Below are 13,058 nucleotides of genomic sequence, written 5' to 3'. Positions count from 1 at the left end.
CATTCTGCTGTCCTTAGCTTCCAGCCAGTCAGGTGTGTGTGTGTGCATATCATGTACAGTCTACTCTTCGATATTGTGTTTGTGACAGTAGGTTATTCTGTGACAACTTTGAAGTGGTTATATCTTTCTTAATTTCTAGCACTTAAGCATATGGCTGTAATGTCCCTCCATGGGGGGGGACAGCCATGGCCCCAAGCACTTCAGCCTCTGCCAAATCACCAAGCCGATTAACCAGTCAGATGAACTCATTTTTAGATGTTTAACGTTTACAAAACACATTAAGACTCATGTTTAATGTTCATTTCAAATTCATGGTTTAATGTTTATACAATACATTCAGATGGGGTTTAATGTCTTCGTATAACCAGAGCCTGGTTTGGCTCTGTGGCTGTATCGAGGTGAATTACTCCCTTGATTTAATTCTGAGTTGCAGGAATGTTTTTCTTTTTTTAAATACTTAAAAAATGGATTCTACAGAAAGCATGTTTTGTATTGTTTTGTCCCAGTCATAAACATGAGTCACAAACCAGGTCAGTATTGACAAAGTGTAAAAAGTAGGATAGAGTGGCCATAAAGGTCTGGTATTTGATGGATATACTCGTTACTGGTGCTTTATGAAATGGATGCCGAGTCTCGCAGCAACAAAGTCTCTTATAATGGGGTTTCAATCCGAGAGGGAAATTCATGTTTCATACTGTTAGGGTAATGTTTTCAAAAACTTCCTTGCCTCCTTTCCTCTTTTATAACTTCTATGAGAAATTGGTCAGCATATGGTAAGCTAAATATGGTAACAAGTAATCAAACCTAGTAAAATTGGTTACTGTTGTACCTGCCTCGTAAACTGATATACACTATACTGAATGCACACACACACACACACTATATACACACACACACTACTTTTCAAAAGTTTGGGGTCACTTAGAAATGTTTTTGAAAGAGAAGCTAATTTGTTGTCAATTAAAACAACATCAAATTGATTATAAATACATTGTTGACTTTGTTAATGTTGAAAATGACTATTGTAGCTGGAAACGGCAGATTTTTTTAGGTAATATGTACGTAGGCGTACAGAGGCCCATTATCAGCAACCATCACTCCTGTGACCTAATGGCACGTTGTGTTGGCTAATCCAAGTTTATCATTTTAAAAGGCTAATTGATCATAAGAAAACCCTTTTGCAATTATTTTAGCAAAGCTGAAAACTGTTGTCCTGATTAAAGAAGCAACAAACTGGCCTTCTTTAGACTAGTTGAGTGTCTGGAGCATCAGCATTTGTGGGTTCGATTACAGGCTCAAAATGGCCATAAACAAAGAACATTCTTCTGAAACTCGTCAGTCTATTCTTGTTCTGAGAAATGAAGGCTATTCCATAGGGGAATTTTCAAGAAACTGAAGATATCATACATCGCTGTTTCTAACTCCCATCACAGAACAGTGCAAACTGGCTCTAACCAGAATAGAAAGAGTGGGAGGCCCAAGTGCACAACTGAGCAAGAGGAAGGATCTGCCCCTTTGTTTACAATTGTCACCTAAAATGACATACCCAAATCTAACTGCTGTATCTCAGGCATCAAGGATATGCATGTTCTTGATACCATTTGAAAGAAAAAACTTTTAAGTAGAGGTCGACCGATTAATCGGAATGGCCGATTAATTAGGGCCGATTTCAATTTTTCATAACAATCGGAAATCGGTATTTGGGGACACCGATTTGGCCGATATTTTTAAAATATATTTTTTTACACCTTTATTTAACTAGGCAAGTCAGTTAAGAACACATTCTTATTTTCAATGACGGCCTAGAAACGGTGAGTTAACTGCCATGTTCAGGGGCAGAACGACAGATTTTTACCTTGTCAGCCTTGGGGATTCGTTTTTGCAACCTTCCGGTTACTAGTCCAACGCTCTAACCACCTGCCTTACATTGCACTCTACGAGGAGCCTGCGTGGCAGGCTGACTACCTGTTACGCAAGGGCAGCAAGAAGCCAAGATAAGTTGCTAGCTAGCAATAAACTTATAAAAGCAATCAATCTTCACATAATCACTAGTTAACTACACATGGTTGATGATATTACTAGTTTATCTAGTGTATCCTGCGTTGCATGTAATCAATGCGGTGCCATTTAATTTCTCATCGAATCACAGCCTACTTCGCCAAACGGGTGATGATTTAGCACTGATTGCAGCAGTGTATGTGCAAAGTTTTAGACTGATCCAATGAACCATTGCATTTCTGCTCAAAATTTTGTGTCACGACTGCCCAAATGTGCCTAATTTGTTTATTAGTAACTTTTCATGTTCAAACAATAGCATGGTATTCTTTCACTGTAATAGCTACTGTAAATTGGACAGTGAAGTTAGATTAACCTCTTGAAACTCCCCTCTCCCGGATCCGGGATCGTGACTAAAGCCTCAGGCTCATTAGCATAACGCAATGTTAACGATTTCTGAAAATCGCAAATAAAATGAAAATAATGCGTCTGCTCTCAAGCTTAGCCCTTTCTTAACAACACTGTCATCTCAGATTTTCAAAATATGTTTTTGAACCATAGAAATTGACTAATTTGTGTAAGAGTATGCAAAGCTAGCTTAGCATTTTGAGTAGCATTTAGCACGCAACATTTTCACAAAAACCAGATAACCAAATAAATAAAATCATTTACCTTTGAAGAGCTTCGGATGTTTTCAATGAGGAGACTATCAGTTACATACCAAATGCGCAGTTTTTCCTGAAAGCGTCTGTGTGTAGGAGAAATCGTTCCGTTTTGTACATCGCATCTGGCTACCGAAACAAACCGAAAATTCAGTCACCTACAACGTCAAACTTTTTCCGAATTAACTCCATAATATCGACCGAAACATGGCAAACGTTGTTTGGAATCAATCCTCAAGGTGTTTTTTCACATATCTCTTCATTGATATATCGTTTGTGGAAGCTTGCATTCTTCTCTAAATTCCATGGAAAAATACTTGCAGCTGACTTTTGCGCACCAATTTCGGCGCAGGACACCGGGCGGACACCTGGTAAATGTGGTCTCTTATGGTCAATCTTCCAATGATATGCCTACAAATACGTCACAATGCTGCAGACACCTTGGGGAAAGGGCAGACTCACTCCTCTCGCATTCACAGCCATATAAGGAGACAATGGAAAACAGAGCGTCAAAAATCCTGCTCATTTCCTGGATGCCGTCTCATCTTGGTTTTGCCTGAAGCTCACGTTCTAGGGCACCCACAGAAAATATCTTGGTAGTTCTGGACACGTCAGAGTGTTTTCTTTCGAAAGCTATCAATTATATGCATAGTCGAGCATCTTTTTGTGACAAAATATCTTGTTTAAAACGGGAACGTTTTTCATCCAAAAATGAAATAGCGCCCCCATAGCATCAAGAGGTTAACAAGAATTTAAGCTTTCCGCCAATATCAGATATGTCTATGTGCTGGGAAATGTTCTTGTTACTTACAACCTCATGCTAATCGCATTAGCCTACGTTAGCGCAACTGATAGGTAGATTACCAGGACATGTACTCAAGGCATGCGCGGACCAACTGGCAAGTGTCTTCACTGGGATTTTCATCCTCTCCCTGACCGAGTTTGTAATACCTACGTGTTTCAAACAAACCACCATAGTACCTGTGCCCAATTAAGTGAAGGTAAGCTGCTTAAATGATAACCCCCCCCCGGTAGCACTCACGTCGGTAGCCATGAAGTGCTTTGAAAGGCTGGTCATGGCTCACATCAACACTATCGTGACGTAAACCCTAGACCCACTCAAATTCGCATACCGCCCCAACACATCCAGAGATGATGCATTCTCAATCGCACTCCACACTGTCCTTTCCTACCTGGACAAAAGGAACACCTATGTGAGAATGCTGTTCATTGACTACAGCTCAGCCTTCAACACCATAGTGCCCACAAAGCTCATCACTAAGCCAAGGAACCTGGGACTAAACACCTCCCTCTGCAACTGGATCCTGGATTTCCTGACGAGCCACTCCCAGGTGGTAAGGGTACGCAACAACACATCTGCCAAGCTGATCCTCAACATGGGGCCCCTCTTTTCCCCTCCTATACTCCCTGTTCACCCACGACTGTGTGGCCAAGCACGACTCCCAACACCATCATTAAGTTTGCTGATGACACAACAGTGGTAGGCCTGATCACCGACAACGACGAGACAGCCTATAGGGAGGTCATCAGAGACCTGGCCGTGTGGTGGCAGGACAACAACCTCTTCCTCAACATGAGCAAGACAGGAGCTGATTGTGGAAAAGGCGGGCCGAACAGGCCCCAATTAACATCGACGGGGCTCTAGTGGAGCGGTTCGAGCATTTCAAGTTCCTTGGTGTCCATATCGCCAACGAACTATAATGGTCCAAACACACCAAGAAAGTCTTGAAGAGGGCACGACAACACCTTTTTCCCCCTCAGGAGACTGAAAAGATTTGACATGGGTCCCGAGATCCTCAAAACGTTCTACAGCTGCACCATCAATACAGAGGGTAGTGCGTACGGCCCAGTACATCACTGGGGCCAAGCTTACTGACATCCAGGACCTATATACTATTTTGTGTCAGAGGAAGGCCCAAAGATTTGTCAGACTCCAGTCACCCGACACCATCATCATAGACTGTTCTTTCTGCTGCCACACGGCAAGTCTAGGACCCAAAGGCTCCTTAATAGCTTCTACCTCTAAGCCATAAGACTGCTGAACAATTAATCAAATGGCCACCTGGACTGTTTACATTTACACCACCTGGACTGTTTACATCCGTCCATTACTCCCTGTCACGCCCTGACCTGAGATATCTCTGTTTTCTTTATATTTTGGTTAGGTCAGGGTGTGACTCTGATATGGTTCCCAATAAGAGGCTGCTGTTTATCGTTGTCTCTGATTGGGGATCATATTTAGGTAGCCATTTCCCTTTGGTGTTTGTGGGATCTTGTCTATGTGTAGTTGCCTGTCAGCACTTGTTCTTATAGCTTCACGTTTCATTTTGTTAGTTTGTTCAGTGTTCATTCTTTAAATAAAGAAGAATGTACGCATACCAAGCTGCGCCTTGGTCCGATCCATACGACGAACGTGACACTCCCTGTTTATTATCTATGCATAGTCACTTTACAAATTACCTGGACTAACCTATTATTTTTTTTACTTTAATTTATTTAGTACATAATTTCTTAACTCTATTTCTTGAACTGCATTGTTGGTTAAGGGCTTGTTTAGCATTTCACAGTAAGGTCCACACAAACAAATACAATTTAATTTAAAGGTCCCAATCGTGCACGCAACTGCAGTGTTGATAGCAAGTCAGGAATTCAGATTCAGCAGTGGAATCAGGGGGGAAAGGCGTGAGTATGGCATCCTGGCATTTTAAAGTGTAAAACATTTTTGAAACGTTGTGTACCCAAACAACCTACTATTTAGTATGCATGCACGGGTATCCGGACTTGGCCATATATCTCCACTCCCTCCCTAATAGGGACGGGCACGGTTAATTGAATATCAGGAGTGATTGTTTTATTTTCAAGCTCATTTTGGGCTATGGCTTATGGGTTGCGTTTTACATGAAAAGGCATTTTACTATCATAGTGCATTTACCCACTTCAAATAGCAATTAGCCTGGTACAGGTACGAACCATCAGAGGGTCCACAACACAAGAAACAGATCAATGCAAATCACTCAGTTCTATGATGGCGACAGCAGACTTCTCTTTCATTGTTACTGTTCGCCTAGTCTACTGTTAGTTAAAAACTACAGATATAACACCCTGAAAACAACTGCACAATGTCTGCTGTTGTGGCATTTTTTACATTTTATTTTAGCTTTATTTAACTAGGCAAGTCAGTTAAGAACAAATTCTTATTTTCAATGACAGCCTAGGAACGGTGGGTTAACTGCCTGTTCAGGGGCAGAACGTCAGATTTGTACCTTGTCAGCTCGGGGATATGAACTTTTCGGTTACTAGTCCTACGCTCTAAGGCTAGTGATGTGATTGGTGATGAGAGTAGAGGATTCATTTATTTGTATTTATTTATTTATTTTTCCGAATTGAAAAAAATCATGATATTCGAATAGTGGAATAATTTCAAATGCATATCCCTATCCCACATCACTCTTCTCCTCTATGTTCAGTCTGTCCATACATCTCACCCTCTTACTCTCTTTTTAGTCTACCCTGATCGTTGCACCATCAGCCTGGCGGCAGTGGGCGACACGGAGAAGCACCAGGACCGCATTGCATTCTGGGATGACGTATACGGGTTCAAGATGGCGTGCATGAAGGGGGCCGTGGTGCCAGAGGCCGTGGTGCAGGTCCTCAAACCAGACACACTCATCTCTAAACCTGCAGTCATACAGGTATATACACACTCAAGGTATAGAGAATGGAAAAAGGTTACAGAAATAGAGTGGGTGTAGAGGGTGAATACCGAGTGAGGGAAAGAGAGTTAGTCGTAGAGAGAGAGAGGTCCCTGGAGGCAGGTTGTTGTTTTGTGTGGCAGTGCTCTAGTGCTGGGTGATTGATAAGTCTAATCCTTGTTTAAGTTCCTCTTTAGGAAACTTCATTACTCTGTCCCCCCTGCAGATGGAGAGGCACTCACTGAGCTGATGGAGAAAACACACACACACACATACCGCAGAGAGACTACACATACACAAACACTGCAGGGAGAGTACAACACACACACATTACAAGCACAATCATCTTCACAGATCCTGCACTTACATACACCATATACACACACATTGCATTTCCTAATGGACTTTCTATATCACACACACAAATGAGAGCATGGATACCTTTTTAAAACCATTTTTATCATTTACATTTACATTTAAGTCATTTAGCAGACGCTCTTATCCAGAGCGACTATCATATTCTCTGTCTTTTCCATGGACGCTCCTTCTTCTACCAATCCTCCATTTTGTGAAGTAGCATGTTCTTTTCCATGTCTCTCCCATGATGAACAAGCGGAGCAGGTGAAACAATATAATATGAATCCTCTAATCGATAGTTTCTCCCCTTTAGTGAAAAATGGACAGCTCCCCCTTGGCCCAAATTGCATGGATTTCCGTCCATTGCCTCACTCTGATACGATCCAATAACATTCCATTAAGGATGGTCGGAAAGGCGTAAAATTAAGAGCCTGTCTCTCAGGGAATTGCAAATCCCTGTTCAAACAGTTATGGCTTTTTTCCTCTCAGAATGTTAAGGAATGTGCTTTAGAAGGTGAAATTGAAAAGGGGTATAAAACCGTCCCTAGTTGTTGTACTTTTTTAGGTATATAAGTCCTTTGTTGGGGAGTCTAACCTCTTGTTTTGGCAAGTATTCTGTTTTTGGTGAATTGTACTCAAGAACAGGGGAAAAGCAGTCACCTTTAGTACAAGTGCTTAGTTGTCTTGTATCGCTGATACTTCACTGTTCTTCTGTTTCTTGCTTGATAAGACCAAAAGCGTGTTATAATTTCCTGGTTTATTGTGAAAGTGTGTGCATTGATCTTTTGTTTGTGGACTCCTCTCCTCAGGGGATCGATTGTAACGCAGTGTCTCTCTCTGAGCTGGAGTTTGCATCAGACTTCTGCCTAAAGATAACAGACAGCACAGACTGCACGGTGAGTCGCACACACACACACACACACACACACACACACACACACACACACACCTAACTCAATCTTCTGAGTTAATCAAGGCTGTCAGCGGTGAGGATTGATCACAGGTGTGGTGATAAATGGGGCCAGCTAATTGGCTAGGAAGGGTGAGGTGGGTGGTACACCAGTGTGATGGATAGACAATCCTCCTGATCCCCAGGTGTGGCTGACTACATGCATGTTGAGTCACATGTGAAGAGAGTTTGTCACCCAAGGGAGACCTTGTTACATATGTGGTGTGTTCCTTCTGTACCTTAAATATAAACGTTTAATGCATATTTAATCTTTATGTTAAATATGCACATTTTGGTGCCTTCTCCAATTACTAATCAGGTCAAAACTCTACAGTGGGGTGGTGGTGGATTTGCGTCATGTTCAATATGGCACAACTTGGCATTTTCCAGCAGAAATTGAGTGCTCTTATAGGACAAGTTCAGGTATTGCCTCCCCATTTAGAAGCGTTCTGTGCCATTTCATTTCCTACTGGGAATTGCTTTCTCTTATCTGTCTCTTATCCCGAGTACAAACCACCGTCATGTGCCCTTGAGCAAGGCACTTAAGCCCAAAATTGCTCTACATTGAGGTGTGCTGAAATGTGGCTGACCCTGAGCCTCTCAACGTGCTTTGTGTGTATGGGGTTGTTGGGGGGCAGAATAAAAATAAACATTATAACCAAAAGGAGTATCCAAATAAAGAATCTAACACTAACAGCTCTAACACACCTGATAAACCTGGACTGATAGTGATAACCATGGTATAGTTGATTCTTTTTAAGCATTTTCGTAAGTGCTGCAGTGGAGCACAAGCCCAGACTTCCAGACACTTTCAGGACCGGAGTCAGAGACCCCTTGTTTACATCTTCTCCGTAACCAATCTTAGGCACTAGGCAGGGGGTGGATGATAGTTCACTTTGTACGGTGAACTGTCATCCACCTATCATCTAGTCTATTCTGTACTGTGCTGGCAGGCACTCACACCGCGGCTACCCCTCCTCTGGGAAGCTCACAGACTGATCGGCATAGGGCTCTGGTCAAACGCAGTGCACTATGAAGGGAACAGGGTGCCATTTGCGAAGCAACACACAGAGAGAGAACAGAGAGCAGAAATAGCCCTAGTGGACTCCGGCAAGTGATTTGTCTTTGGTGGCCCATTGTATTTCTGAAAGCATTGTGCAGTGTCTCTCTCCACTATTTCAAAAGTTAATCAATAGCTGGTTATTATCTGCTTCTGCTCTTGGTCGGCCCCGTGGATCTAATGGAATTTGTAAACATCCTTTCATTTTTTTCTTCTTTTCTCGGCCACATAATTGAACATATCCACCTTTTTTATTTGTTCCTTTTCTTGGAATGTGGATGACCTGTTCTAGGTTTAGAGCCTAGTGCAATGAGAAAAGTGAAACAAAAAATGATATGATCGGGCTAAAAACAGTCATTTAAATCAATGTTTTTAGTTTTTTTGTGTTAATTATCTTGTATAAAAAAAATAATTGCCATGTAATTTTTCCTTCAAATCTCTGTAAGTGACTGAGCATTTGACTGAAAATGTGACAATTAACAGAATCTCTGGTGACAGGTGTTATTAAGGGTGGCCCTTGGGTGTCTGTGTTTGACCAGTATTTCAAAGGAGTATTGTGGATAGTGGGCAGACTGCGGGAGTTGGAAGAAATTTTCCATAGACACTGGCCAGTTTCGTGTCTTCCCCCTTATGGGTTAATGTTAGGATTTTAGAGGCGCCTAATCTTAGATCTTTGCCTATTGGTAACTTCTGCCCTGCGCGTGGACCACGTGTGAGTGAGAGAATGTGTGTGGGTGTGTATGATGGAGCTCCTGCTTTTGTTCTCCTGTCGACAGTCCATTCATCAGCGATGCCTGCCTAACCTTGCATTAAATGAACAGCACAACCCAAGCGTCTGCGCCACGCACACAGAAGACAAATACCCCCCCTCTCTCTCCCTCCTTCTGCCCCCCCTTTTTACTCTATCACTCCTCCTTTCCTCGCACGTGTAGACCGTGAAAACCTATGTCGAAAAGCATGGGTTGTGCTTGAAAGGTTTTGCATTGTTTTGTAGTCAGAAAGACTATCTCAAGGGGTTGTCTTGTTTTTATGTATTTTTAAACTGCAGGTTAATTTCATTCAGTCTTGTGGTTCAATATCTATGCACTAGTCTATAGTCCAGATACAATCAATTTATTTTCCCCTTGGTGAGATAAAATAGTCCTTATTGAACTTTTTAAGACTAGTTACTTTAGACTAGTGTTAAGACTTTTATTACTACAAAGTCATTTTCTGATAATATCCACTTGAGATCACTGCCCTGGTTGCTGTGAATTGTGGGGGGGAAATGAACACAAGAAGTTATAAACTATCCCTCACTTCAAAAGCCTCATAAAGATCTGGGTTGGTTCTAACACCAGTGTCTCTCACTGCTGAAGAGGTTGGAAGAAACTCACTTTAGCTTGATTCGTCTTTCAACTGCTCTCCATCAAATTTAAATCGTATAGAAAAAGTGGCCTTCAAGTCAGACAGAAGGCGCTCTCTGAAATTTCAGGGGTGTTTTGGAGCGGAGCACATTACGAGCAAAATCATTAAACTCCCATCTCTGGTTATTTGTCAGCATCGCTAGTTGTACACCAGGTGACTGTCACACCAAACACCTTACCCCCTGGGTGCAGCCCCCATAACGTAACCCCCTGGGTGCAGCCCCCATAACGTAACCCCATGCGTGTTACTGAGTTTACAGTCGCCCCTGCTGTGTGTATTACCAGAGTTTAACTTGGCAGGAATGCAGGGTCTCAGAGTTCTACTTGACATCAGAGATGAAATCCCCCCCCCCCCTTAGTAATGAGGAAGTCCTGTCTGATTTCACACGGAGTATCTACTATTTTGCTTTTACATAACAGTGATACAGGCAACAGTGTCAGACTGAATTCTTGACAGGGGTTGCTTATGGGTAGTACTCCAAAAAAGAGCTGTAAGGGGAGACGGATCAATGAAAGTGTCATATGCACTGAGTGTACGAAGCATTAGAAACACCTTTCTTATATTGAGTTGCACCCTCTTTTGCCCTCAGAACATCCTCAATTCATCTGGGCATGGACTCTACAAGGTGTTGAAAGCGTTCAATAGGGATGCTGGCCTATGTTGACTCCACTGCTTCACACAGTTGTCAAGTTGGCTGGATGTCCTTTGGGTGTAACCATTCTTGATACACACAGGACATTTTTAAGCGTGAAAAACCCAGCACCGTTGCAGTTCTTGACACACTCAAACCGGTGTGCCCGGCACCTACAACTGTACCCCGTTCAAAGACACTTAAATCTTTTGTCTTGCCTGTTGTTACGAATCCCTTTTGGCCCGACAGTCTAGGGGGGATGGTAATGAGACCCGTAACATAACTCAGGCAAATTATAATAGTGACAAAGTAAAAGTGTGAACAAAATAACCACGACAACTGAAATCTACCGACAAACTCAAGGTTTATTTGAAAACACACAGTAATGGGGGAGGGGGGGGATGAGCTGGACCCAAGGAAAGAAACAAGTATTCAAAAACACCCCTAAGCTAGACTAGCCTACTTTAACAACAGCTAACTAACTAACCAAAAATACAGTGGGTGGTCCGCCCAGTTCTAACTAGTGTATTTAACAGAGTCTACCTACGGATAGTGTATGCCCATGGGCGACTTGTCTTGGTTTCCCCTTTTCCCACCAGCAAACAAACACAAACACCATAACCAAAAACAATACTCACAGGTGAGGACAAAGTGCTATGGAGGTGCTCAAACAAAAGAGAGGTTAATACACAAAGAGAGAGTGAAACACAGAGACCTACAGACATGGCATTTACAGAGAGATTGAGCTCTAGAGCAAACAACTGACAGGGTTTTTAAACAAAGGGAAAGGAACGGTGATTGGGTAGGAAACAGGAGGTGTGTCTTCTGATTGATGATTGGTGACTGATTGGGGAGTGATGATTTTCACCTGTGAGGGGAGAAGGAGAGAAAAGAACACAGGATACACACACACACACACAGGATACTGGTATCCGTAACACCTGTTCACCCTCTGAATGGCGCATACACACAATCCATGTCTGTTGTCTCAAGGCTTAAAAATCTTTCTTTAAACTGTCTCCTCCCCTTCATCAACACTGATTTTGAAGTGGATTTAACAAGTTACCTCAATAAGGGATCATAGCATTCACCTGGATTCACCTGGTCAGTCTGTCATGGAAAGAGCAGGTTATCCTAATGTTTTGTACGGTCAGTGTATATCAGAGACACATTTAAATATCAACATTCTGGAAAACCAAAACCTGAAATAGTTTGGCTAGTTCTATTTTACATGGAACACATGTAAGATCAAAATCAGAGAATATTCTTCCAAGTTTAGCCCTGGACCAGTGGATACGGTGAACCACCTTGAATTTGATTAGGCTGTTTCTAGCGCTAAAAGAGAGAGAATGTTCGCTTCCTATGTAGCACAGTTCCCAAAGTGTCATCCTCAAACACTGCTCCAAAATTATTTTCCTATAAAGATGGGTTATGTAAGTAATTAATGATTCCATTCAGTGCCTTCAGATTAGTATTTACGCCCATTGACTTTTTCCACTTCTGTTGTGTTACAAAGTGGGATTAAAATGCATTTAATTGTCATTTTATGTCAACGATCTATGCAAAATACTCTGTCAACGTGGAAGAAAACGTCTAACATTTGTAAAAGATGAATGGAAAATAAAACACTATCTTGAATAGATAATAATTCAAACCTATGAGTCAATACATGTTAGAATCACCTTTTGCAGTGATTACAGCTGCGTGTCTTTCTGGGTAACTCTAAGAGACTTACACACCTGGATTGTGTTACATTTGCACGTTATTCATTTCAATGTTCTTCACGCTGTTTCAAATTGGTTGTTGATCATTGCTAGACAACCATTTCCAGGTCTTGGCATAGATTTTCAAGCAGATTTAAATCACAACTGTAACTCAGCCTCTCCAGAACCTTCACGGTCTTCTTGGTAAGCAACTCCAGTGTAGATTTGGCCTTGTGTTTTAGGTGAAGGTGTTTTGAGTAAAGCCAGTGTGTCTATGTATGCAAATGACTCAACACTATACATGTCAGCTACTACAGCAAGTGAAATCACTGGAACGCTTAACAAAGAGCTGCAGTTAGTTTCAGAATGGGTGGCAAGGAATAAGTTAGTCCTAAATATTTCAAAAACGAAAAGCCTTGTATTTAGGACAAATCGTTCACTAAACCCTAAACCTCAACTAAATCTTGTAATAAATAATGTGGAAATTGAGCAAGCTGAGGTGACTAAACTGCTTGGAGTAACCCTGGACTGTAAACTGTCATGGTCAAAACATGTTGATACAACATTAGCTTAGATGGGGA

General features: G+C 41.9%; 1 protein-coding gene across 1 annotated transcript in view; it reads left to right on the top strand.

The window, feature by feature from the left end:
* prmt3 (protein arginine methyltransferase 3) overlaps positions 1-13,058 on the top strand; it is a 101,813-nt gene that overhangs the window by 45,893 nt on the left and 42,862 nt on the right. The window contains exons 12-13 of the mRNA XM_064974822.1: positions 6,183-6,370; positions 7,537-7,623. Of these exons, the coding sequence (XP_064830894.1) occupies positions 6,183-6,370; positions 7,537-7,623 (275 nt within the window). The remainder of the gene's footprint in view (positions 1-6,182; positions 6,371-7,536; positions 7,624-13,058) is intronic.

Source organism: Oncorhynchus masou, chromosome 1, assembly GCF_036934945.1.
Source record: "Oncorhynchus masou masou isolate Uvic2021 chromosome 1, UVic_Omas_1.1, whole genome shotgun sequence".
Lineage (NCBI taxonomy): Eukaryota > Metazoa > Chordata > Actinopteri > Salmoniformes > Salmonidae > Oncorhynchus > Oncorhynchus masou.
The sequence above is the reverse complement of the archived record's forward strand: the minus strand, read 5'-3'. Positions and strand labels throughout refer to the sequence as shown.